Here is a 26,316-nt window from a genome sequence, read left to right as displayed (position 1 = left end):
AGCCAACATGAACACACACAGCCTAAACATGACACACAGCCTAAACATCACCAATCAATACATGACACACAGCCTAAACATCACCAATCAATACATGTCACACAGCCTAAACATCACCAATCAATACATGAACACACACAGCCTAAACATCACCAATCAATACATGACACACAGCCTAAACATCACCAATCAATACATGACACACAGCCTAAACATCACCAATCAATACATGACACACACAGCCTAAACATCACCAATCAATACATGACACACACAGCCTAAACATCACCAATCAATACATGTCACACAGCCTAAACATCACCAATCAATACATGACACACAGCCTAATCATCACCAATCAATACATGTCACACAGCCTAAACATCACCAATCAATACATGAACACACACAGACAACATGAACACACACAGCCTAAACATCACCAATCAATACATGAACACACAGACAACATGAACACACACAGCCTAAACATCACCAATCAATACATGAACACACACAGCCAACATGAACACACACAGCCTAAACATCACCAATCAATACGACACACACAGCCTAAACATCACCAATCAATACATGACACACAGACAACATGAACACACACAGCCTAAACATCACCAATCAATACATGACACACACAGACAACATGAACACACACAGCCTAAACATCACCAATCAATACATGAACACACAGACAACATGAACACACACAGCCTAAACATCACCAATCAATACATGAACACACACAGCCAACATGAACACACACAGCCTAAACATCACCAATCAATACATGAACACACACAGACAACATGAACACACACAGCCTAAACATCACCAATCAATACATGACACACACAGACAACATGAACACACACAGCCTAAACATCACCAATCAATACATGAACACACACAGACAACATGAACACACACAGCCTAAACATCACCAATCAATACATGAACACACACAGCCTAAACATCACCAATCAATACATGACACACAGCCTAATCATCACCAATCAATACATGACACACAGCCTAAACATCACCAATCAATACATGACACACACAGCCTAAACATCACCAATCAATACATGAACACACACAGCCAACATGAACACACAGCCTAAACATCACCAATCAATACATGAACACACACAGCCAACATGAACACACAGCCTAAACATCACCAATCAATACATGAACACACACCCTAAACATCACCAATCAATACGACACACACAGCCTAAACATCACCAATCAATACATGAACACACACAGACAACATGAACACACACAGCCTAAACATCACCAATCAATACATGACACACACAGACAACATGAACACACACAGCCTAAACATCACCAATCAATACATGAACACAGACAACATGAACACACACAGCCTAAACATCACCAATCAATACATGAACACACAGCCAACATGAACACACACAGCCTAAACATCACCAATCAATACATGACACACACAGACAACATGAACACACACAGCCTAAACATCACCAATCAATACATGAACACACACAGACAACATGAACACACACAGCCTAAACATCACCAATCAATACATGACACACACAGACAACATGAACACACACAGCCTAATCATCACCAATCAATACATGACACACAGCCTAAACATCACCAATCAATACATGACACACAGCCTAAACATCACCAATCAATACATGACACACACAGCCAACATGAACACACACAGCCTAAACATCACCAATCAATACATGACACACACAGCCTAAACATCACCAATCAATACATGACACACACAGCCTAAACATCACCAATCAATACATGTCACACAGCCTAAACATCACCAATCAATACATGACACACAGCCTAAACATCACCAATCAATACATGACACACAGCCTAAACATCACCAATCAATACATGACACAGACTCTTGAAAAGAGATCAAACACACACAAGACAAAATGCCATATGTATACAGACATGAAACAAATGAAACAAACATCAAGACACAAGATCAACATCATACTATATCAAATATACAAATCACCAGCAGAGGGAGCAAGAAACAAACACCAATACAATGGGGGACACACACACAGAGAGGTTAGTTAGGCCATGCGGTTTAGTGAGAGAGGCAGGTGTTCAGTCGGTGGACACACATACCATGCGCTCACATGCAGTGTGTGGGAGGGGTGTGGCCTAACCGTCATAAGAGTCCATGAGAGGAACAGAGTCCCGCCTCTCCTCATACAGCCCTCCCTGAGAGGGGGAAGAGAAGGTGGGAAGAAGAGAAAAGGGGGAGAAAGAAAGAACGGGGAGGAGGGGGAGAAAAGGGTGGTAAGTAAGACAGGAGAGAGAAAAGGGGGAGGGAGAAGGGGGAAGAAAGGTGGCGGGTTGAAGCAGAGTGAGAGAAAAAAAGAGAAAGAGAGACGGGTGTGTTCAGAACGAACAATATGAAAACCAGAAAAATCAGATGAGAGAGAGAGGGGAAGAGAGAGGGGGGTGAGAGAGAGGGGGGCAGAGAGAGAGGGGGGCAGAGAGAGAGAGGGGGGGTGAGAGAGAGGGGGGGGGGCGAGAGAGAGGGGGAAGAGAGAGTGTTGATAAAGTGGGTTAGTGTCAGAAGTTAAGTGAGAAATCGTTTGTGAGAAAAGAAGCTAACCACAGTATTTAGTGAGACATGCGAGAACATGCTCTGTGTGTGTGTACCTGTGCTGTGTCTTTGTCAGCAGGCTCCAGTGTTCCGTCCAGAGTGTTCTTCCTCCCCCTCTGGTCCAGTGTGGAGTAGGCATCTGGAAGACAGCCAAGGCCTGTTAACAGCTGTGTGTTTAGGCATGTGTGTTGGTGTGTGTGTGTGTGTGTGTGCAGACATACCTGGTCCCATATCATTTAGTGGAATCATGTCTCTCTTATCTCCTCCTCCTGACAAACAAACACAGTCACAGGATGAGAGACAGCTAGTGTGGTGGTGGTTATAGTGTGGTGGTGGTTATAGTGTGGTGGTGGTTATAGTGTGTGTGGGTAGGTTATAGTGTGGTGGTAGGTTATAGTGTGGTGGTAGGTTATAGTGTGGTGGTAGGTTATAGTGTGGTGTGGTGGTAGGTTATAGTGTGGTGGTAGGTTATAGTGTGGTGGTAGGTTATAGTGTGGTGGTGGTTATAGTGTGTGGTGGTTATAGTGTGGTGGTGGGTTATAGTGTGGTGGTGGTTGTTGTTATAGTGTGGTTGGTGGTTGTTGTTATAGTGCGGTGGTGTTTATAGTGCGGTGGTGGTGGTTATAGTGGTGGTTATAGTGCGGTGGTGGTAGGTTATAGTGCGGTGGTGGTAGGTTATAGTGCGGTGGTGGTAGGTTATAGTGCGGTGGTGGTAGGTTATAGTGCGGTGGTGGTAGGTTTATAGTGCGGTGGTGGTAGGTTATAGTGCGGTGGTGGTAGGTTATAGTGCGGTGGTGGTAGGTTATAGTGCGGTGGTGGTAGGTTATAGTGCGGTGGTGGGTAGGTTATAGTGCGGTGGTGGGTAGGTTATAGTGCGGTGGTGGTAGGTATAGTGCGGTGGTGGTAGGTTATAGTGCGGTGGTGGTAGGTTATAGTGCGGTGGTGGTAGGTTATAGTGCGGTGGTGGTGTAGGTTATAGTGCGGTGGTGGTAGGTTATAGTGGCGGTGTGGTAGGTATAGTGCGGTGGTGGTAGGTTATAGTGCGGTGGTGGTAGGTTATTAGTGCGGTGGGTGGTGATAGTGTGGTGGTGGTGATAGTGTTGTGGTGGTGATAGTGGCGGTGGTGGTGATAGTGCGGTGGTTGGTAGTTATAGTGCGGGTGGTGGTAGGTTATAGTGCGGTGGTGGTAGGTTATAGTGCGGTGGTGGTAGGTTATAGTGCGGTGGTGGTAGGTTATAGTGCGGTGGTGGTAGGTTATAGTGCGGTGGTGGTGATAGTGCGGTGGTGGTGATAGTGTGGTGGTGTGGTGGTGGTGATAGTGTGGTGGTGGTGATAGTGTGGTGGTGGTGATAGTGTGGTGGTGGTGATAGTGCGGTGGTGGTAGGTGATAGTGCGGTGGTGGTGATAGTGCGGTGGTGGTGATAGTGTGTGATAGTGTGGTGATAGTGTGGTGGTGGTGATAGTGTGGTGGTGGTGGTGGTTATAGTGTGGTGGTGGTGGTGGTTATAGTGTGGTGGTGGTGGTGGTTATATTGTGGTGGTGGTGATAGTGCGGTGGTGGTGATAGTGCGGTGGTGGTGATAGTGCGGTGGTGGTGGCTATAGTGCGGTGGTGGTGGCTATAGTGCGGTGGTGGTGGCTATAGTGCGGTGGTGGTGATAGTGCGGTGGTGGTGATAGTGCGGTGGTGGTGGCTATAGTGCGGTGGTGGTGGCTATAGTGCGGTGGTGGTGGCTATAGTGCGGTGGTGGTGGCTATAGTGCGGTGGTGGTTATAGTGCGGTGGTGGTTATAGTGCGGTGGTGGTGATAGTGCGGTGGTGGTAGGTTATAGTGCGGTGGTGGTAGGTTATAGTGCGGTGGTGGTAGGTTATAGTGCGGTGGTGGTAGGTTATAGTGCGGTGGTGGTAGGTTATAGTGCGGTGTGTAGGTTATAGTGCGGTGGTGGTAGGTTATAGTGCGGTGGTGGTAGGTTATAGTGCGGTGGTGGTAGGTTATAGTGCGGTGGTGGTGATAGTGTGTGGTGGTGGTGATAGTGTGGTGGTGGTGATAGTGTGGTGGTGGTGATAGTGCGGTGGTGGTAGGTTATAGTGCGGTGGTGGTAGGTTATAGTGCGGTGGTGGTAGGTTATAGTGCGGTGGTGGTAGGTGATAGTGCGGTGGTGGTGATAGTGCGGTGGTGGTGATAGTGCGGTGGTGGTGATAGTGCGGTGGTGGTGATAGTGCGGTGGTGGTGATAGTGTGGTGGTGGTGATAGTGTGGTGGTGGTTATAGTGCGGGTGGTGGTGGTGGTTATAGTGTGGTGGTGGTGATAGTGTGGTGGTGGTGGTGGTGGTTATAGTGTGGTGGTGGTGGTGGTTATAGTGCGGTGGTGGTTATATTGTGGTGGTGGTGATAGTGCGGTGGTGGTGATAGTGCGGTGGTGGTGGTTATAGTGCGGTGGTGGTGGTTATAGTGCGGTGGTGGTGGTTATAGTGCGGTGGTGGTGGTTATAGTGCGGTGGTGGTGATAGTGCGGTGGTGGTTATAGTGCGGTGGTGGTGATAGTGCGGTGGTGGTTATAGTGCGGTGGTGGTGATAGTGCGGTGGTGGTTATAGTGCGGTGGTGGTGATAGTGCGGTGGTGGTGATAGTGCGGTGGTGGTGATAGTGCGGTGGTGGTGATAGTGCGGTGGTGGTGGTGGTTATAGTGCGGTGGTGGTTATAGTGCGGTGGTGGTGATAGTGTGGTGGTGGTGGTGGTGGTGGCGGTTATAGTGCGGTGGTGGTAGGTTATAGTGCGGTGGTGGTTTATAGTGTGGTGGTGGTGGTGGTTATAGTGTGGTGGTGGTGGTGGTTATAGTGTGGTGGTGGTTATAGTGTGGTGGTGGTGATAGTGTGGTGTGGTGATAGTGTGGTGGTGGTGATAGTGTGGGTGGTGGCGATAGTGCGGTGGTGGTTATAGTGCGGAGGTGGTTATAGTGCGGTGGTGGTTATAGTGCGGTGGTGGTTATAGTGTGGTGGTGGTGGTGGTGGTGGTTATAGTGCAGTGGTGGTGGTTATAGTGCGGTGGTGGTGATAGTGTGGTGGTGGTGATAGTGTGGTGGTGGTGATAGTGTGGTGGTGGTGATAGTGCGGTGGTGGTGATAGTGCGGTGGTGGTGATAGTGCGGTGGTGGTGGTGGTTATAGTGCGGTGGTGGTATAGTGCGGTGGTGGTTATAGTGTGGGTGGTGGTGGTGGCGGTTATAGTGCGGTGGTGGTAGGTTATAGTGCGGTGGTGGTTATAGTGTGGTGGTGGTGGTGGTTATAGTGTGGTGGTGGTGATAGTGTGTGGGTGGTGATAGTGCGGTGGTGGTGATAGTGCGGTGGGTGGTGGTTATAGTGCGGTGGTGGTTATAGTGCGGTGGTGGTTATAGTGTGGTGGTGGTGGTGGCGGTTATAGTGCGGTGGTGGTAGGTTATAGTGCGGTGGTGGTGGTGGTGATAGTGTGGTGGTGGTGTGGCTATAGTGCGGTGGTGGTTATAGTGCGGTGGTGGTGATAGTGCGGTGGTGGTAGGTTATAGTGCGGTGGTGGTTATAGTGCGGTGGTGGTTATAGTGCGGGGGTGGTTATAGTGCGGGGGTGGTTATAGTGCGGGGGTGGTTATAGTGCGGGGGTGGTTATAGTGCGGTGGTGGTTATAGTGCGGGGGTGGTTATAGTGCGGGGGTGGTTATAGTGCGGGGGTGGTTATAGTGCGGGGGTGGTTATAGTGCGGGGTGGTCATAGTGCGGTGGTGGTTATAAGTGCGGGGGTGGTTATAGTGCGGTGGTGGTTATAGTGCGGGGGTGGTTATAGTGCGTGGGTGGTTATAGTGCGGGGGTGGTTATAGTGCGGGGGTGGTCATAGTGCGGTGGTGGTAGGGGATAGTGCGGTGGTGGTAGGTGATAGTGCGGTGGGGGATACTGGTGATAGTGGTGAGTGGTGGTTGATAGTGTGGTGGTGGTGATAGTGTGGTGGTGGTGATAGTGCGGTGGTGGTAGGTGAAGTGCGGTGGTGGTAGGTGTAGTGCGGTGGTGGTGATAGTGCGGTGGTGGTGATAGTGTGGTGGTGGTGATAGTGTGGTGGTGGTATAGTGCGGTGGTGGTTAAGTGCGGTGGTGGTTATAGTGCGGTGGTGGTTATAGTGCGGTGGTGGTTATAGTGCGGTGGTGGTTATAGTGCCGGTGGTGGTGATAGTGTGGTGGTTGGTGGTGGTGGTGGCGGTTATAGTGCGGTGGTGGTAGGTTATAGGTGCCGGTGGGGGTAGGTATAGTGTGGTGTGTGGTGGTTCGAGTGTATAGTGTGGTGGTGGTGGTGGTTATAGTGTGGTGGTGGTTATAGTGTGGTGGTGGTGATAGTGTGGTGGTGGTGATAGTGTGGTGGTGGCGATAGTGCGGTGGTGGTTATAGTGCGGAGGTGGTTATAGTGCGGTGGTGGTTATAGTGCGGTGGTGGTTATAGTGCGGTGGTGGTTATAGTGTGGTGGTGGTGGTGGTGGTGGTTATAGTGCAGTGGTGGTGGTTATAGTGCGGTGGTGGTGATAGTGCGGTGGTGGTGATAGTGTGGTGGTGGTGATAGTGTGGTGGTGGTGATAGTGCGGTGGTGGTGATAGTGCGTGGTGGTGATAGTGCGGTGGTGGTGATAGTGCGGTGGTGGTTATAGTGCGGTGGTGGTTATAGTGCGGTGGTGGTTATAGTGTGGTGGTGGTGGTGGCGGTTATAGTGCGGTGGTGGTAGGTTATAGTGCGGTGGTGGTTATAGTGTGGTGGTGGTGGTGGTTATAGTGTGGTGGTGGTGATAGTGTGGTGGTGGTGATAGTGCGGTGGTGGTGATAGTGCGGTGGTGGTGGTTATAGTGCGGTGGTGGTTATAGTGCGGTGGTGGTTATAGTGTGGTGGTGGTGGTGGCGGTTATAGTGCGGTGGTGGTAGGTTATAGTGCGGTGGTGGTGGTGGTGATAGTGTGGTGGTGGTGGTGGCTATAGTGCGGTGGTGGTTATAGTGCGGTGGTGGTGATAGTGCGGTGGTGGTAGGTTATAGTGCGGTGGTGGTTATAGTGCGGGGTGGTTATAGTGCGGGGGTGGTTATAGTGCGGGGGTGGTTATAGTGCGGGGGTGGTTATAGTGCGGGGGTGGTTATAGTGCGGGGGTGGTTATAGTGCGGTGGTGGTTATAGTGCGGGGGTGGTTATAGTGCGGGGGTGGTTATAGTGCGGGGGTGGTTATAGTGCGGGGGGTGGTTATAGTGCGGGGGTGGTCATAGTGCGGTGGTGGTTATAGTGCGGGGGTGGTTATAGTGCGGGGGTGGTTATAGTGCGGGGGTGGTTATAGTGCGGGGGTGGTTATAGTGCGGGGGTGGTCATAGTGCGGTGGTGGTTATAGTGCGGTGGTGGTAGGTGATAGTGCGGTGGTGGTAGGTGATAGTGCGGTGGTGGTAGGTGATAGTGCGGTGGTGGTAGGTGATAGTGCGGTGGTGGTAGGTGATAGTGGTGATAGTGTGGTGGTGGTGATAGTGTGGTGGTGGTGATAGTGTGGTGGTGGTGATAGTGTGGTGGTGGTGATAGTGTGGTGGTGGTGATAGTGTGGTGGTGGTGATAGTGTGGTGGTGGTGATAGTGTGGTGGTGGTGATAGTGTGGTGGTGGTGATAGTGTGGTGGTGGTGATAGTGTGGTGGTGGTGATAGTGTGGTGGTGGTGATAGTGTGGTGGTGGTGATAGTGTGGTGGTGGTGATAGTGTGGTGGTGGTGATAGTGTGGTGGTGGTGATAGTGTGGTGGTGGTGATAGTGTGGTGGTGGTGATAGTGTGGTGGTGGTGATAGTGTGGTGGTGGTGATGGTGGCTATAGTGCGGTGGTGGTGGTATAGTGCGGAGGTGGTTATAGTGCGGTGGTGGTTATAGTGCGGTGGTGGTTATAGTGCGGAGGTGGTTATAGTGCGGTGGTGGTTATAGTGCGGTGGTGGTTATAGTGCGGTGGTGGTGATAGTGTGGTGGTGGTGGCGGTTATAGTGCGGTGGTGGTAGGTTATAGTGCGGTGGTGGTGATAGTGCGGTGGTGGTGATAGTGTGGTGGTGGTGATAGTGCGGTGGTGGCTATAGTGCGGTGGTGGCTATAGTGCGGTGGTGGTTATAGTGCGGTGGTGGTTATAGTGCGGTGGTGGTGATAGTGCGGTGGTGGTGATAGTGCGGTGGTGGTGATAGTGTGGTGGTGGTGATAGTGTGGTGGTGGTGATAGTGTGGTGGTGGTGATAGTGTGGTGGTGGTGATAGTGTGGTGGTGGTGGCTATAGTGCGGTGGTGGTTATAGTGCGGAGGTGGTTATAGTGCGGTGGTGGTTATAGTGCGGTGGTGGTTATAGTGCGGTGGTGGTGATAGTGTGGTGGTGGTGGCGGTTATAGTGCGGTGGTGGTAGGTTATAGTGCGGTGGTGGTGATAGTGTGGTGGTGGTGATAGTGTGGTGGTGGTGATAGTGTGGTGGTGGTGATAGTGCGGTGGTGGTGATAGTGCGGTGGTGGCTATAGTGCGGTGGTGGTTATAGTGCGGTGGTGGTTATAGTGCGGTGGTGGTTATAGTGCGGTGGTGGTGATAGTGCGGTGGTGGTGATAGTGCGGTGGTGGTGATAGTGCGGTGGTGGTGATAGTGCGGTGGTGGTGATAGTGCGGTGGTGGTAGGTTATAGTGCGGTGGTGGTAGGTTATAGTGCGGTGGTGGTAGGTTATAGTGCGGTGGTGGTAGGTTATAGTGCGGTGGTGGTAGGTTATAGTGCGGTGGTGGTAGGTTATAGTGTGGTGGTTTGTGATAGTGTGGTGGTTTGTGATAGTGTGGTGGTGGTTATAGTGCGGTGGTGGTGGTGGTTATAGTGCGGTGGTGGTTATAGTGCGGTGGTGGTGGTGGCGGTGGTGGTTATAGTGCGGTGGTGGTAGGTTATAGTGCGGTGGTGGTGGTTATAGTGTGGTGGTGGTTATAGTGCGGTGGTGTTTATAGTGAGGTGGTGTTTATAGTGCGGTGGTGTTTATAGTGCGGTGGTGGTGGTAGTGCGGTGGTGGTGGTAGTGCGGTGGTGGTTATAGTGCGGTGGTGGTTATAGTGCGGTGGTGGTTATAGTGCGGTGGTGGTTATAGTGCGGGGGTGGTTATAGTGCGGGGGTGGTTATAGTGCGGGGGTGGTTATAGTGTGGTGGTAATGGTGGTTATAGTGTGGTGGTGGTTATAGTGTGGTGGTGGTGATAGTGTGGTGGTGGTGATAGTGTGGTGGTGGCGATAGTGCGGTGGTGGTTATAGTGCGGAGGTGGTTATAGTGCGGTGGTGGTTATAGTGCGGTGGTGGTTATAGTGTGGTGGTGGTGGTTATAGTGCAGTGGTGGTGGTTATAGTGCGGTGGTGGTGATAGTGTGGTGGTGGTGATAGTGTGGTGGTGGTGATAGTGTGGTGGTGGTGATAGTGCGGTGGTGGTGATAGTGCGGTGGTGGTGATAGTGCGGTGGTGGTGGTGGTTATAGTGCGGTGGTGGTTATAGTGCGGTGGTGGTTATAGTGTGGTGGTGGTGGTGGCGGTTATAGTGCGGTGGTGGTAGGTTATAGTGCGGTGGTGGTTATAGTGTGGTGGTGGTGGTGGTTATAGTGTGGTGGTGGTGATAGTGTGGTGGTGGTGATAGTGCGGTGGTGGTGATAGTGCGGTGGTGGTGGTTATAGTGCGGTGGTGGTTATAGTGCGGTGGTGGTTATAGTGTGGTGGTGGTGGTGGCGGTTATAGTGCGGTGGTGGTAGGTTATAGTGCGGTGGTGGTGGTGGTGATAGTGTGGTGGTGGTGGTGGCTATAGTGCGGTGGTGGTTATAGTGCGGTGGTGGTGATAGTGCGGTGGTGGTAGGTTATAGTGCGGTGGTGGTTATAGTGCGGTGGTGGTTATAGTGCGGGGGTGGTTATAGTGCGGGGGTGGTTATAGTGCGGGGGTGGTTATAGTGCGGGGGTGGTTATAGTGCGGTGGTGGTTATAGTGCGGGGGTGGTTATAGTGCGGGGGTGGTTATAGTGCGGGGGTGGTTATAGTGCGGGGGTGGTCATAGTGCGGTGGTGGTTATAGTGCGGGGGTGGTTATAGTGCGGTGGTGGTTATAGTGCGGGGGTGGTTATAGTGCGGGGGTGGTTATAGTGCGGGGGTGGTTATAGTGCGGGGGTGGTCATAGTGCGGTGGTGGTTATAGTGCGGTGGTGGTAGGTGATAGTGCGGTGGTGGTAGGTGATAGTGCGGTGGTGGTAGGTGATAGTGGTGATAGTGTGGTGGTGGTGATAGTGTGGTGGTGGTGATAGTGTGGTGGTGGTGATAGTGCGGTGGTGGTAGGTGATAGTGCGGTGGTGGTGATAGTGCGGTGGTGGTGATAGTGTGGTGGTGGTGATAGTGTGGTGGTGGTTATAGTGCGGTGGTGGTTATAGTGCGGTGGTGGTGATAGTGCGGTGGTGGTGATAGTGTGGTGGTGGTGATAGTGTGGTGGTGGTTATAGTGCGGTGGTGGTTATAGTGCGGTGGTGGTTATAGTGCGGTGGTGGTTATAGTGCGGTGGTGGTGGTGGTTATAGTGCGGTGGTGGTTATAGTGCGGTGGTGGTGATAGTGTGGTGGTGGTGGTGGTGGTGGCGGTTATAGTGCGGTGGTGGTAGGTTATAGTGCGGTGGTGGTTATAGTGTGGTGGTGGTGGTGGTTATAGTGTGGTGGTGGTGGTGGTTATAGTGTGGTGGTGGTGGTGGTTATAGTGTGGTGGTGGTTATAGTGTGGTGGTGGTGATAGTGTGGTGGTGGTGATAGTGTGGTGGTGGCGATAGTGCGGTGGTGGTTATAGTGCGGAGGTGGTTATAGTGCGGTGGTGGTTATAGTGCGGTGGTGGTTATAGTGTGGTGGTGGTGGTGGTGGTGGTGGTTATAGTGCAGTGGTGGTGGTTATAGTGCGGTGGTGGTGATAGTGTGGTGGTGGTGATAGTGTGGTGGTGGTGATAGTGTGGTGGTGGTGATAGTGCGGTGGTGGTGATAGTGCGGTGGTGGTGATAGTGCGGTGGTGGTGGTGGTTATAGTGCGGTGGTGGTTATAGTGCGGTGGTGGTTATAGTGTGGTGGTGGTGGTGGCGGTTATAGTGCGGTGGTGGTAGGTTATAGTGCGGTGGTGGTTATAGTGTGGTGGTGGTGGTGGTTATAGTGTGGTGGTGGTGATAGTGTGGTGGTGGTGATAGTGCGGTGGTGGTGATAGTGCGGTGGTGGTGGTTATAGTGCGGTGGTGGTTATAGTGCGGTGGTGGTTATAGTGTGGTGGTGGTGGTGGCGGTTATAGTGCGGTGGTGGTAGGTTATAGTGCGGTGGTGGTGGTGGTGATAGTGTGGTGGTGGTGGTGGCTATAGTGCGGTGGTGGTTATAGTGCGGTGGTGGTGATAGTGCGGTGGTGGTAGGTTATAGTGCGGTGGTGGTTATAGTGCGGTGGTGGTTATAGTGCGGGGGTGGTGGTTATAGTGCGGGGGTGGTTATAGTGCGGGGGTGGTTATAGTGCGGGGGTGGTTATAGTGCGGGGGTGGTTATAGTGCGGTGGTGGTTATAGTGCGGGGGTGGTTATAGTGCGGGGGTGGTTATAGTGCGGGGGTGGTTATAGTGCGGGGGTGGTTATAGTGCGGGGGTGGTTATAGTGCGGGGGTGGTCATAGTGCGGTGGTGGTTATAGTGCGGGGGTGGTTATAGTGCGGTGGTGGTTATAGTGCGGGGGTGGTTATAGTGCGGGGGTGGTTATAGTGCGGGGGTGGTCATAGTGCGGTGGTGGTTATAGTGCGGTGGTGGTAGGTGATAGTGGTGATAGTGTGGTGGTGGTGATAGTGTGGTGGTGGTGATAGTGTGGTGGTGGTGATAGTGTGGTGGTGGTGATAGTGTGGTGGTGGTGATAGTGTGGTGGTGGTGATAGTGTGGTGGTGGTGATAGTGTGGTGGTGGTGATAGTGTGGTGGTGGTGATAGTGTGGTGGTGGTGATAGTGTGGTGGTGGTGATAGTGTGGTGGTGGTGATAGTGTGGTGGTGGTGATAGTGTGGTGGTGGTGATAGTGTGGTGGTGGTGATAGTGTGGTGGTGGTGATAGTGTGGTGGTGGTGATAGTGTGGTGGTGGTGATAGTGTGGTGGTGGTGATAGTGTGGTGGTGGTGATAGTGTGGTGGTGGTGATGGTGGCTATAGTGCGGTGGTGGTTATAGTGCGGAGGTGGTTATAGTGCGGTGGTGGTTATAGTGCGGTGGTGGTTATAGTGCGGAGGTGGTTATAGTGCGGTGGTGGTTATAGTGCGGTGGTGGTTATAGTGCGGTGGTGGTGATAGTGTGGTGGTGGTGGCGGTTATAGTGCGGTGGTGGTAGGTTATAGTGCGGTGGTGGTGATAGTGTGGTGGTGGTGATAGTGTGGTGGTGGTGATAGTGCGGTGGTGGCTATAGTGCGGTGGTGGCTATAGTGCGGTGGTGGCTATAGTGCGGTGGTGGTTATAGTGCGGTGGTGGTGATAGTGTGGTGGTGGTGATAGTGTGGTGGTGGTGATAGTGTGGTGGTGGTGATAGTGTGGTGGTGGTGATAGTGTGGTGGTGGTGATAGTGTGGTGGTGGTGATAGTGTGGTGGTGGTGATAGTGTGGTGGCGGTGATAGTGTGGTGGTGGTGGCTATAGTGCGGTGGTGGTTATAGTGCGGAGGTGGTTATAGTGCGGTGGTGGTTATAGTGCGGTGGTGGTGATAGTGTGGTGGTGGTGGTGGCGGTTATAGTGCGGTGGTGGTAGGTTATAGTGCGGTGGTGGTGATAGTGTGGTGGTGGTGATAGTGTGGTGGTGGTGATAGTGTGGTGGTGGTGATAGTGCGGTGGTGGTGATAGTGCGGTGGTGGCTATAGTGCGGTGGTGGTTATAGTGCGGTGGTGGTAGGTTATAGTGCGGTGGTGGTGGTGGTGATAGTGTGGTGGTGGTGGTGGCTATAGTGCGGTGGTGGTTATAGTGCGGTGGTGGTGATAGTGCGGTGGTGGTAGGTTATAGTGCGGTGGTGGTTATAGTGCGGTGGTGGTTATAGTGCGGGGGTGGTTATAGTGCGGGGGTGGTTATAGTGCGGGGGTGGTTATAGTGCGGGGGTGGTTATAGTGCGGTGGTGGTTATAGTGCGGGGGTGGTTATAGTGCGGGGGTGGTTATAGTGCGGGGGTGGTTATAGTGCGGGGGTGGTTATAGTGCGGGGGTGGTCATAGTGCGGTGGTGGTTATAGTGCGGGGGTGGTTATAGTGCGGTGGTGGTTATAGTGCGGGGGTGGTTATAGTGCGGGGGTGGTTATAGTGCGGGGGTGGTTATAGTGCGGGGGTGGTCATAGTGCGGTGGTGGTTATAGTGCGGTGGTGGTAGGTGATAGTGCGGTGGTGGTAGGTGATAGTGCGGTGGTGGTAGGTGATAGTGGTGATAGTGTGGTGGTGGTGATAGTGTGGTGGTGGTGATAGTGTGGTGGTGGTGATAGTGCGGTGGTGGTGATAGTGTGGTGGTGGTGATAGTGCGGTGGTGGTTATAGTGCGGTGGTGGTGATAGTGCGGTGGTGGTGATAGTGTGGTGGTGGTGATAGTGCGGTGGTGGTTATAGTGCGGTGGTGGTTATAGTGCGGTGGTGGTTATAGTGCGGTGGTGGTTATAGTGCGGTGGTGGTGGTGGTTATAGTGCGGTGGTGGTTATAGTGCGGTGGTGGTGATAGTGTGGTGGTGGTGGTGGTGGTGGCGGTTATAGTGCGGTGGTGGTAGGTTATAGTGCGGTGGTGGTTATAGTGTGGTGGTGGTGGTGGTTATAGTGTGGTGGTGGTGGTGGTTATAGTGTGGTGGTGGTGGTGGTTATAGTGTGGTGGTGGTTATAGTGTGGTGGTGGTGATAGTGTGGTGGTGGTAGTGTGGTGGTGGCGATAGTGCGGTGGTGGTTATAGTGCGGAGGTGGTTATAGTGCGGTGGTGGTTATAGTGCGGTGGTGGTTATAGTGTGGTGGTGGTGGTGGTGGTGGTTATAGTGCAGTGGTGGTGGTTATAGTGCGGTGGTGGTGATAGTGTGGTGGTGGTAGTGTGGTGGTGGTGTTAGTGTGGTGGTGGTGATAGTGCGGTGGTGGTGATAGTGCGGTGGTGGTGATAGTGCGGTGGTGGTGATAGTGCGGTGGTGGTGGTGGTTATAGTGCGGTGGTGGTTATAGTGCGGTGGTGGTTATAGTGTGGTGGTGGTGGTGGCGGTTATAGTGCGGTGGTGGTAGGTTATAGTGCGGTGGTGGTTATAGTGTGGTGGTGGTGGTGGTTATAGTGTGGTGGTGGTGATAGTGTGGTGGTGGTGATAGTGCGGTGGTGGTGATAGTGCGGTGGTGGTGGTTATAGTGCGGTGGTGGTTATAGTGCGGTGGTGGTTATAGTGTGGTGGTGGTGGTGGCGGTTATAGTGCGGTGGTGGTAGGTTATAGTGCGGTGGTGGTGGTGGTGATAGTGTGGTGGTGGTGGTGGCTATAGTGCGGTGGTGGTTATAGTGCGGTGGTGGTGATAGTGCGGTGGTGGTAGGTTATAGTGCGGTGGTGGTTATAGTGCGGTGGTGGTTATAGTGCGGGGGTGGTTATAGTGCGGGGGTGGTTATAGTGCGGGGGTGGTTATAGTGCGGGGGTGGTTATAGTGCGGGGGTGGTTATAGTGCGGTGGTGGTTATAGTGCGGGGGTGGTTATAGTGCGGGGGTGGTTATAGTGCGGGGGTGGTTATAGTGCGGGGGTGGTTATAGTGCGGGGGTGGTCATAGTGCGGTGGTGGTTATAGTGCGGGGGTGGTTATAGTGCGGTGGTGGTTATAGTGCGGGGGTGGTTATAGTGCGGGGGTGGTTATAGTGCGGGGGTGGTCATAGTGCGGTGGTGGTTATAGTGCGGTGGTGGTAGGTGATAGTGGTGATAGTGTGGTGGTGGTGATAGTGTGGTGGTGGTGATAGTGTGGTGGTGGTGATAGTGTGGTGGTGGTGATAGTGTGGTGGTGGTGATAGTGTGGTGGTGGTGATAGTGTGGTGGTGGTGATAGTGTGGTGGTGGTGATAGTGTGGTGGTGGTGATAGTGTGGTGGTGGTGATAGTGTGGTGGTGGTGATAGTGTGGTGGTGGTGATAGTGTGGTGGTGGTGATAGTGTGGTGGTGGTGATAGTGTGGTGGTGGTGATAGTGTGGTGGTGGTGATAGTGTGGTGGTGGTGATAGTGTGGTGGTGGTGATAGTGTGGTGGTGGTGATAGTGTGGTGGTGGTGATGGTGGCTATAGTGCGGTGGTGGTTATAGTGCGGAGGTGGTTATAGTGCGGTGGTGGTTATAGTGCGGTGGTGGTTATAGTGCGGAGGTGGTTATAGTGCGGTGGTGGTTATAGTGCGGTGGTGGTTATAGTGCGGTGGTGGTGATAGTGTGGTGGTGGTGGCGGTTATAGTGCGGTGGTGGTAGGTTATAGTGCGGTGGTGGTGATAGTGTGGTGGTGGTGATAGTGTGGTGGTGGTGATAGTGCGGTGGTGGCTATAGTGCGGTGGTGGCTATAGTGCGGTGGTGGTTATAGTGCGGTGGTGGTTATAGTGCGGTGGTGGTGATAGTGTGGTGGTGGTGATAGTGTGGTGGTGGTGATAGTGTGGTGGTGGTGATAGTGTGGTGGTGGTGATAGTGTGGTGGTGGTGATAGTGTGGTGGTGGTGATAGTGTGGTGGCGGTGATAGTGTGGTGGTGGTGGCTATAGTGCGGTGGTGGTTATAGTGCGGAGGTGGTTATAGTGCGGTGGTGGTTATAGTGCGGTGGTGGTGATAGTGTGGTGGTGGTGGTGGCGGTTATAGTGCGGTGGTGGTAGGTTATAGTGCGGTGGTGGTGATAGTGTGGTGGTGGTGATAGTGTGGTGGTGGTGATAGTGTGGTGGTGGTGATAGTGCGGTGGTGGTGATAGTGCGGTGGTGGCTATAGTGCGGTGGTGGTTATAGTGCGGTGGTGGTAGGTTATAGTGCGGTGGTGGTGGTGGTGATAGTGTGGTGGTGGTGGTGGCTATAGTGCGGTGGTGGTTATAGTGCGGTGGTGGTGATAGTGCGGTGGTGGTAGGTTATAGTGCGGTGGTGGTTATAGTGCGGTGGTGGTTATAGTGCGGTGGTGGTTATAGTGCGGGGGTGGTTATAGTGCGGGGGTGGTTATAGTGCGGGGGTGGTTATAGTGCGGTGGTGGTTATAGTGCGGGGGTGGTTATAGTGCGGGGTGGTTATAGTGCGGGGTGGTTATAGTGCGGGGTGGTTATAGTGCGGGGGTGGTCATAGTGCGGTGGTGGTTATAGTGCGGGGGTGGTTATAGTGCGGTGGTGGTTATAGTGCGGGGGTGGTTATAGTGCGGGGGTGGTTATAGTGCGGGGGTGGTTATAGTGCGGGGGTGGTCATAGTGCGGTGGTGGTTATAGTGCGGTGGTGGTAGGTGATAGTGCGGTGGTGGTAGGTGATAGTGCGGTGGTGGTAGGTGATAGTGGTGATAGTGTGGTGGTGGTGATAGTGTGGTGGTGGTGATAGTGTGGTGGTGGTGATAGTGCGGTGGTGGTAGGTGATAGTGCGGTGGTGGTGATAGTGCGGTGGTGGTGATAGTGTGGTGGTGGTGATAGTGCGGTGGTGGTTATAGTGCGGTGGTGGTGATAGTGCGGTGGTGGTGATAGTGTGGTGGTGGTGATAGTGCGGTGGTGGTTATAGTGCGGTGGTGGTTATAGTGCGGTGGTGGTTATAGTGCGGTGGTGGTTATAGTGCGGTGGTGGTTATAGTGCGGTGGTGGTGGTGGTTATAGTGCGGTGGTGGTTATAGTGCGGTGGTGGTGATAGTGTGGTGGTGGTGGTGGTGGTGGCGGTTATAGTGCGGTGGTGGTAGGTTATAGTGCGGTGGTGGTTATAGTGTGGTGGTGGTGGTGGTTATAGTGTGGTGGTGGTGGTGGTTATAGTGTGGTGGTGGTGGTGGTTATAGTGTGGTGGTGGTTATAGTGTGGTGGTGGTGATAGTGTGGTGGTGGTGATAGTGTGGTGGTGGCGATAGTGCGGTGGTGGTTATAGTGCGGAGGTGGTTATAGTGCGGTGGTGGTTATAGTGCGGTGGTGGTTATAGTGTGGTGGTGGTGGTGGTGGTGGTTATAGTGCAGTGGTGGTGGTTATAGTGCGGTGGTGGTGATAGTGTGGTGGTGGTGATAGTGTGGTGGTGGTGATAGTGCGGTGGTGGTGATAGTGCGGTGGTGGTGATAGTGCGGTGGTGGTGATAGTGCGGTGGTGGTGGTGGTTATAGTGCGGTGGTGGTTATAGTGCGGTGGTGGTTATAGTGTGGTGGTGGTGGTGGCGGTTATAGTGCGGTGGTGGTAGGTTATAGTGCGGTGGTGGTTATAGTGTGGTGGTGGTGGTGGTTATAGTGTGGTGGTGGTGATAGTGTGGTGGTGGTGATAGTGCGGTGGTGGTGATAGTGCGGTGGTGGTGGTTATAGTGCGGTGGTGGTTATAGTGCGGTGGTGGTTATAGTGTGGTGGTGGTGGTGGCGGTTATAGTGCGGTGGTGGTAGGTTATAGTGCGGTGGTGGTGGTGGTGATAGTGTGGTGGTGGTGGTGGCTATAGTGCGGTGGTGGTTATAGTGCGGTGGTGGTGATAGTGCGGTGGTGGTAGGTTATAGTGCGGTGGTGGTTATAGTGCGGTGGTGGTTATAGTGCGGGGTGGTTATAGTGCGGGGGTGGTTATAGTGCGGGGGTGGTTATAGTGCGGGGGTGGTTATAGTGCGGTGGTGGTTATAGTGCGGGGGTGGTTATAGTGCGGGGGTGGTTATAGTGCGGGGGTGGTTATAGTGCGGGGGTGGTTATAGTGCGGGGGTGGTTATAGTGCGGGGGTGGTCATAGTGCGGTGGTGGTTATAGTGCGGGGGTGGTTATAGTGCGGTGGTGGTTATAGTGCGGGGTGGTTATAGTGCGGGGGTGGTTATAGTGCGGGGGTGGTTATAGTGCGGGGGTGGTCATAGTGCGGTGGTGGTTATAGTGCGGTGGTGGTAGGTGATAGTGGTGATAGTGTGGTGGTGGTGATAGTGTGGTGGTGGTGATAGTGTGGTGGTGGTGATAGTGGTGGTGGTGGTGATAGTGTGGTGGTGGTGATAGTGTGGTGGTGGTGATAGTGTGGTGGTGGTGATAGTGTGGTGGTGGTGATAGTGTGGTGGTGGTGATAGTGTGGTGGTGGTGATAGTGTGGTGGTGGTGATAGTGTGGTGGTGGTGATAGTGTGGTGGTGGTGATAGTGTGGTGGTGGTGATAGTGTGGTGGTGGTGATAGTGTGGTGGTGGTGATAGTGTGGTGGTGGTGATAGTGTGGTGGTGGTGATGGTGGCTATAGTGCGGTGGTGGTTATAGTGCGGAGGTGGTTATAGTGCGGTGGTGGTTATAGTGCGGTGGTGGTTATAGTGCGGAGGTGGTTATAGTGCGGTGGTGGTTATAGTGCGGTGGTGGTTATAGTGCGGTGGTGGTGATAGTGTGGTGGTGGTGGCGGTTATAGTGCGGTGGTGGTAGGTTATAGTGCGGTGGTGGTGATAGTGTGGTGGTGGTGATAGTGTGGTGGTGGTGATAGTGCGGTGGTGGCTATAGTGCGGTGGTGGCTATAGTGCGGTGGTGGTTATAGTGCGGTGGTGGTTATAGTGCGGTGGTGGTGATAGTGTGGTGGTGGTGATAGTGTGGTGGTGGTGATAGTGTGGTGGTGGTGATAGTGTGGTGGTGGTGATAGTGTGGTGGTGGTGATAGTGTGGTGGTGGTGATAGTGTGGTGGTGGTGATAGTGTGGTGGTGGTGATAGTGTGGTGGTGGTGATAGTGTGGTGGTGGTGGCTATAGTGCGGTGGTGGTTATAGTGCGGTGGTGGTTATAGTGCGGTGGTGGTTATAGTGCGGTGGTGGTGATAGTGTGGTGGTGGTGGCGGTTATAGTGCGGTGGTGGTAGGTTATAGTGCGGTGGTGGTGATAGTGTGGTGGTGGTGATAGTGTGGTGGTGGTGATAGTGTGGTGGTGGTGATAGTGCGGTGGTGGTGATAGTGCGGTGGTGGCTATAGTGCGGTGGTGGTTATAGTGCGGTGGTGGTTATAGTGCGGTGGTGGTTATAGTGCGGTGGTGGTGATAGTGCGGTGGTGGTGATAGTGCGGTGGTGGTGATAGTGCGGTGGTGGTGATAGTGCGGTGGTGGTGATAGTGCGGTGGTGGTGATAGTGCGGTGGTGGTAGGTGATAGTGCGGTGGTGGTAGGTTATAGTGCGGTGGTGGTAGGTTATAGTGCGGTGGTGGTAGGTTATAGTGCGGTGGTGGTAGGTTATAGTGCGGTGGTGGTAGGTTATAGTGTGGTGGTTTGTGATAGTGTGGTGGTTTGTGATAGTGTGGTGGTGGTTATAGTGCGGTGGTGGTGGTGGTTATAGTGCGGTGGTGGTTATAGTGCGGTGGTGGTGGTGGCGGTGGTGGTTATAGTGCGGTGGTGGTAGTTATAGTGCGGTGGTGGTAGGTTATAGTGCGGTGGTGGTTATAGTGCGGTGGTGTTAAGTGCGGTGTTATAGTGCGGTGGTGGTTATAGTGTGGTGGTGGTGGTGGTTATAGTGCGGTGGTGGTGATAGTGTGGTGGTGGTGATAGTGCGGTGGTGGTGATAGTGCGGTGGTGGTGATAGTGCGGTGGTGGTGATAGTGCGGTGGTGGTGATAGTGCGGTGGTGGTTATAGTGCGGTGGTGGTTATAGTGCGGTGGTGGTTATAGTGCGGTGGTGGTTATAGTGCGGTGGTGGTGATAGTGCGGTGGTGGTGATAGTGCGGTGGTGGTGATAGTGCGGTGGTGGTTATAGTGCGGTGGTGGTTATAGTGCGGTGGTGGTTATAGTGTGGTGGTGGGTGGGTTATAGTGTGGTGGTGGTGATAGTGTGGTGGTGGTGATAGTGCGGTGGTGGTGATAGTGCGGTGGTGGTGATAGTGCGGTGGTGGTGATAGTGCGGTGGTGGTGATAGTGCGGTGGTGGTTATAGTGCGGTGGTGGTTATAGTGCGGTGGTGGTTATAGTGCGGTGGTGGTTATAGTGCGTGGTGGTGTGGTGGGATAGTGCGGTGGTGGTGATAGTGCGGTGGTGGTGATAGTGCGGTGGTGGTTATAGTGCGGTGGTGGTTATAGTGCGGTGGTGGTTATAGTGGTGGTGGTGGTGTGGTTATAGTGGTGGTGGTGTGATAGTGTGGTGGTGGTGATAGTGCGGTGGTGGTGATAGTGTGTGTGGTGGTTATAGTGCGGTGGTGGTTATAGTGCGGTGGTGGTTATAGTGTGGTGGTGGTGTGGCGGTTATAGTGCGGTGGTGGTAGGTTTAGTGCGGTGATGGTGGTGGTGATAGTGTGGTGGTGGTGGCTATAGTGCGGTGGTGGTTATAGTGCGGTGGTGGTGTGTGTGGCGGTGGTGGTTTATAGTGCGGTGGTGTTATAGTGCGGTGGTGGTTATAGTGCGGGGTGGTTATAGTGCGGGGGTGGTTATAGTGCGGGGGTGGTTATAGTGCGGGGTGGTTATAGTGCGGTGGTGGGTTATAGTGCGGGGGTGGTTATAGTGGGTGGGGTGGTTTAGTGCGGGGGTGGTTATAGTGCGGGGGTGGTTATAGTGGCGGGGGTGGTCATAGTGCGGTGGTGGTTATAGTGGTGGTGGTGGTTATAGTGCGGTGGTGGTTTAGTGTGGTGGTGGTGGTGGTGGTTATAGTGTGGTGGTGGTGATAGTGTGGTGGTGGTGATAGTGCGGTGGTGGTGATAGTGCGGTGGTGGTGGTTATAGTGCGGTGGTGGTTATAGTGCGGTGGTGGTTATAGTGTGGTGGTGGTGGTGGCGGTTATAGTGCGGTGGTGGTAGGTTATAGTGCGGTGTGGTGGTGGTGATAGTGTGGTGGTGGTTGCTATAGGTGCGGTGGTGGTTATAGTGCGGTGGTGGTGATAGTGCGGTGGTGGTAGGTTATAGTGCGGTGGTGGTTATAGTGCGGTGGTGGTTATAGTGCGGGGGGTGGTTATAGTGCGGGGTGGTTATAGTGCGGGGGGTTATAGTGCGGGGGTGGTTATAGTGCGGGGGTGGTTATAGTGCGGTGGTGGTTATAGTGCGGGGGTGGTTATAGTGCGGGGGTGGTTATAGTGCGGGGGTGGTTATAGTGCGGGGTGGTTATAGTGCGGGGGGGGGTGGTCATAGTGCGGTGGTGGTTATAGTGCGGGGGTGGTTATAGTGCGGTGGTGGTTATAGTGCGGGGGTGGTTATAGTGCGGGGGTGGTTATAGTGCGGGGGTTATAGTGCGGGGGTGGTATAGTAGTGCGGTGGTGGTTATAGTGCGGTGGTGGTAGGTGATAGTGCGGTGGTGGTAGGTGATAGTGCGGGTGGTGGTAGGTGATGGTGGTGATAGTGTGGTGTGGTGATAGTGTGGTGGTGGTGATAGTGTGGTGGTGGTGATAGTGTGGTGGTGGTGATAGTGTGGTGGTGGTGATAGTGTGGTGGTGGTGATAGTGTGGTGGTGGTGATAGTGTGGTGGTGGTGATAGTGTGGTGGTGGTGATAGTGTGGTGGTGGTGATAGTGTGGTGGTGGTGATAGTGTGTGGTGGTGGTGATAGTGTGGTGGTGGTGATAGTGTGGTGGTGGTGATAGTGTGGTGGTGGTGATGGTGGCTATAGTGCGGTGGTGGTTATAGTGCGGAGGTGGTTATAGTGCGGTGGTGGTTATAGTGCGGTGGTGGTTATAGTGCGGAGGTGGTTATAGTGCGGTGGTGGTTATAGTGCGGTGGTGGTTATAGTGCGGTGGTGGTGATAGTGTGGTGGTGGTGGCGGTTATAGTGCGGTGGTGGTAGGTTATAGTGTGGTGGTGGTGATAGTGTGGTGGTGGTGATAGTGCGGTGGTGGCTATAGTGCGGTGGTGGCTATAGTGCGGTGGTGGTTATAGTGCGGTGGTGGTGATAGTGTGGTGGTGGTGATAGTGTGGTGGTGGTGATAGTGTGGTGGTGGTGATAGTGTGGTGGTGGTGATAGTGTGGTGGTGGTGATAGTGTGGTGGTGGTGATAGTGTGGTGGTGGTGATAGTGTGGTGGTGGTGGCTATAGTGCGGTGGTGGTTATAGTGGCTATAGTGCGTGGTGGTTATAGTGCGGAGGTGGGGTTATAGTGCGGTGGTGGTTATAGTGCGGTGGTGGTTATAGTGCGGTGGTGGTGATAGTGTGGTGTGGTGGCGGTTATAGTGCGGTGGTGGTAGGTTATAGTGCGGTGGTGGTGATAGTGTGGTGGTGGTGATAGTGTGGTGGTGGTGATAGTGTGGTGGTGGTGATAGTGTGGTGGTGGTGATAGTGTGGTGGTGGTGATAGTGTGGTGGTGGTGATAGTGTGGTGGTGGTGATAGTGGTGGTGGTGGTGGTGGCTATAGTGCGGTGGTGGTTATAGTGCGGAGGTGGTTATAGTGCGGTGGTGGTTATAGTGCGGTGGTGGTTTAGTGCGGTGGTGGTGAAGTGTGGTGGTGGGGTTTATAGTGCGGTGGTGGTAGGTTATAGTGGTGGGTGGGTGGTGATAGTGTGGGTGGTGGTGTAGTGTGGTGGTGGTATAGTGTGTTGGTGGGTGGTGCTATAGTGCGGTGGTGGTTATAGTGCGGGGTGGTTATAGTGCGGTGGTGTTTAGTGCGGGTGGTGGTTATAGTGCGGTGGTGGTGATAGTGTGGTGGTGGTGGCGTATAGTGCGGTGGTGGTAGTTATATAGTGCGGTGGTGTTGATAGTGTGGTGGTGGTGATAGTGTGGTGGTGGTGATAGTGTGGTGGTGGTGCGATAGTGCGGTGGTGGCTAATAGTGCGGGGGTGGTGATAGTGCGGTGGTGGTGATAGTGCGTGGTGGTGATAGTGCGGTGGTGGTGATAGTGCGGTGGTGGTGATAGTGCGGTGGTGGTGATAGTGCGGTGGTGGTGATAGTGCGGTGGTGGTAGGTTATAGTGCGTGGTGGTAGGTTATAGTGCGGTGGTGGTTATAGTGTGGTGGTTTGTGATAGTGTGGGTGGTTGTGATAGTGGTGTGGTGGTTATAGTGTGGTGTGGTGGTGGGTGGTTATAGTGCGGTGGTGGTTATAGTGCGGTGGTGGTGGTGGCGGTGGTGGTTATAGTGCGGTGTGTAGGTTATAGTGCGGTGGTGGTAGGTTATAGTGCGGTGGTGTGTTATAGTGTGGTGGTGGTTATAGTGCGGTGGTGTTTATAGTGCGGTGGTGTTTATAGTGCGGTGGTGTTTATAGTGCGGTGGTGGTGGTAGTGCGGTGGTGGTGGTAGTGCGGTGGTGGTTATAGTGCGGTGGTGGTTATAGTGCGGTGGTGGTTATAGTGCGTGGTGGTGGTTAGTGCGGGGGTGGTTTATGTGCGGAGGTGGTCATAGTGCGGTGGTGGTCATAGTGCGGTGGTGGTAGGTTATAGTGCGGTGGTGGTAGGTTATAGTGCGGTGGTGGTAGGTTAGTGCGGTGGTGGTATGTTATAGTGCGGTGGTGGTAGGTTTATGTGCGGTGGTGGTAGGTTATAGTGCGGTGGTGGTAGGTTATAGTGCGGTGGTGGTAGGTTATAGTGCGGTGGTGGTAGGTTATAGTGCGGTGGTGGTAGGTTATAGTGCGGTGGGGTAGGTTATAGTGCGGTGGTGGTAGTTATAGTGCGGTGTGGTGTAGTTATAGTGCGGTGGTGGTAGGTTATAGTGCGGTGGTGGTAGGTTATAGTGCGGTGGTGGTGTAGGTTATAGTGCGGTGGTGGTGATAGTGCGGTGGTGGTGATAGTGTGGTGGTGGTGATAGTGCGGTGGTGTGATAGTGCGGTGGTGGTGATAGTGCAGGTGGTGGTGGTGGTTTATAGTGCGGTGGTGGTTATAGTGTGGTGGTGGTGATAGTGTGGTGGGGCGGTTATAGTGCGGTGGTGGTAGTTATAGTGCGGGGTGGTTATAGTGTGGTGGTGGTGGTGGTTATAGTGCGGTGGTGGTTTATAGTGTGGTGGTGGTGATAGTGTGGTGGTGGTGATGGTGGTTATAGTGCGGTGGTGGTGGTTATAGTGCGGTGTGTGGTTATAGTGCGGTGGTGGTTTTATAGTCGGTGGTGTTATAGTGCGGTGGTGGTTATAGTGCGGTGGTGGTTATAGTGCGGTGGTGGTTATAGTGCGGTGGTGGTTTATAGTGCGGTGGGGGTGATAGTGCGGTGGTGGTGATAGTGCGGTGGTGGTGATAGTGCGGTGGTGGGTGATAGTGCGGTGGTGGTGATAGTGCGGTGGTGGTGATAGTGCGGTGGTGGTTATAGTGCGGTGGTGTGATAGTGCGGTGGTGGTGATAGTGCGGTGGTGGTTATAGTGCGGTGGTGGTTATAGTGCGGTGGTGGTTATAGTGCGGTGGTGGTTATAGTGCGGTGGTGGTTATAGTGCGGTGGTGGTGATAGCGGTGGTGGTGATAGTGCGGTGGTGGTGATAGTGCGGTGGTGGTTATAGTGCGGTGGTGGTTATAGTGCGGTGGTGGTTATAGTGCGGTGGTGGTGATAGTGCGGTGGTGGTGATAGTGCGGTGGTGGTGATAGTGCGGTGGTGGTGATAGTGCGTGGTGGTGTGGTTATAGTGCGGTGGTGGTTATAGTGCGTGGTGGTTATAGTGTGTGTGGTGGTGATAGTGTGGTGGTGGTGGTTATAGTGCGGTGGTGGTAGGTTATAGTGCGGTGGTGGTTATAGTGCGGTGGTGGTTATAGTGCGGTGGTGGTGATGTGCGGTGGTGGTGATAGTGCGTGGGTGGTGATAGTGCGGTGGTGGTTAGTGGCGGTGGTGGTTATAGTGCGGTGGTGGTTATAGTGCGGTGGTGGTTATAGTGCGTGTGGTGGTGATAGTGCGGTGGTGGTGATAGTGCGGTGGTGGTGATAGTGCGGTGGTGGTGATAGTGCGGTGGTGGTGATAGTGCGGTGGTGGTGGTGGGTTATAGTTGCGTGTGTGGTTATAGTGCGGTGGTGGTATAGTGTGGTGGTGGTGATAGTGTGGTGGTGGCGGTTATAGTGTGCGGTGGTGGGTTATGCGCGGGGGTGGTTATAGTGCGGTGGTGGTTGATAGTGCGGTGGTGGTGATAGTGCGGTGGTGGTGATAGTGCGGTGGTGGTGATAGTGCGGTGGTGGTGATAGTGCGGTGGTGGTGATAGTGCGGTGGTGGTGATAGTGCGGTGGTGGTGATAGTGTGGTGGTGGCGTTATAGTGCGGGTGGTGGTAAGTTTATAGCGTGGGTGGTGATAGTGCGGTGGTGGTGATAGTGCGGTGGTGGTGATAGTGCGGTGGTGGTGATAGCGGTGGTGGTGATAGTGCGGTGGTGGTGATAGTGCGGTGGTGGTGATAGTGCGGTGGTGGTGATAGTGCGGTGGGTGGTGATAGTGCGGTGGTGGTGATAGTGCGGTGGTGTTGATAGTGCGGTGGTGGTGATAGTGCGGGTTGGTGGTGATAGTGAGTGCGGTGGTGGTGGCTAGTGATAGTGGTGGTGATAGTGCGGTGGTGGTGATAGTGCGGTGGTGGTGATAGTGCGGTGGTGGTGATAGTGCGGTGGTGGTGATAGTGCGGTGGGTGGTGATAGTGCGGTGGTGGTATAGTGCGGTGGTGGTGATAGTGCTGTGGTGGTTATAGTGCGGTGGTGGTTATAGTGCGGTGGTGGTGATAGTGCGTGGTGGTGTATAGTGCGGTGGTGGTAGGTTATAGTGCGGTGGTGGT

The 26,316-nt window shown here is 53.6% G+C and overlaps 1 protein-coding gene across 14 annotated transcripts in view; it reads right to left on the bottom strand.

Moving 5' to 3' along the window:
* ctnnd1 (catenin (cadherin-associated protein), delta 1) overlaps window positions 1–26,316 on the bottom strand; it is a 73,811-nt gene that overhangs the window by 3,837 nt on the left and 43,658 nt on the right. For 5 of the 14 annotated variants that reach the window (XM_031814654.1, XM_031814655.1, XM_031814662.1 and 2 more), the window contains 3 exons: window positions 2,902–2,949; window positions 2,737–2,819; window positions 2,235–2,289 (listed from right to left, as the gene is read on the bottom strand). In XM_031814654.1, the coding sequence (XP_031670514.1) occupies window positions 2,235–2,289; window positions 2,737–2,819; window positions 2,902–2,949 (186 nt within the window). Of the gene's footprint in view, window positions 1–2,193; window positions 2,290–2,736; window positions 2,820–2,901; window positions 2,950–26,316 lie in introns of all 14 variants that reach the window. The other 9 variants (XM_031814656.1, XM_031814658.1, XM_031814667.1 and 6 more) reach the window with 3 other exon arrangements.

Source organism: Oncorhynchus kisutch, unplaced genomic scaffold (genome assembly GCF_002021735.2).
Source record: "Oncorhynchus kisutch isolate 150728-3 unplaced genomic scaffold, Okis_V2 Okis07a-Okis12b_hom, whole genome shotgun sequence".
In the NCBI taxonomy this organism is placed as follows: Eukaryota; Metazoa; Chordata; class Actinopteri; order Salmoniformes; family Salmonidae; genus Oncorhynchus; species Oncorhynchus kisutch.
This window is presented reverse-complemented; position numbering and strand designations above follow the sequence as displayed.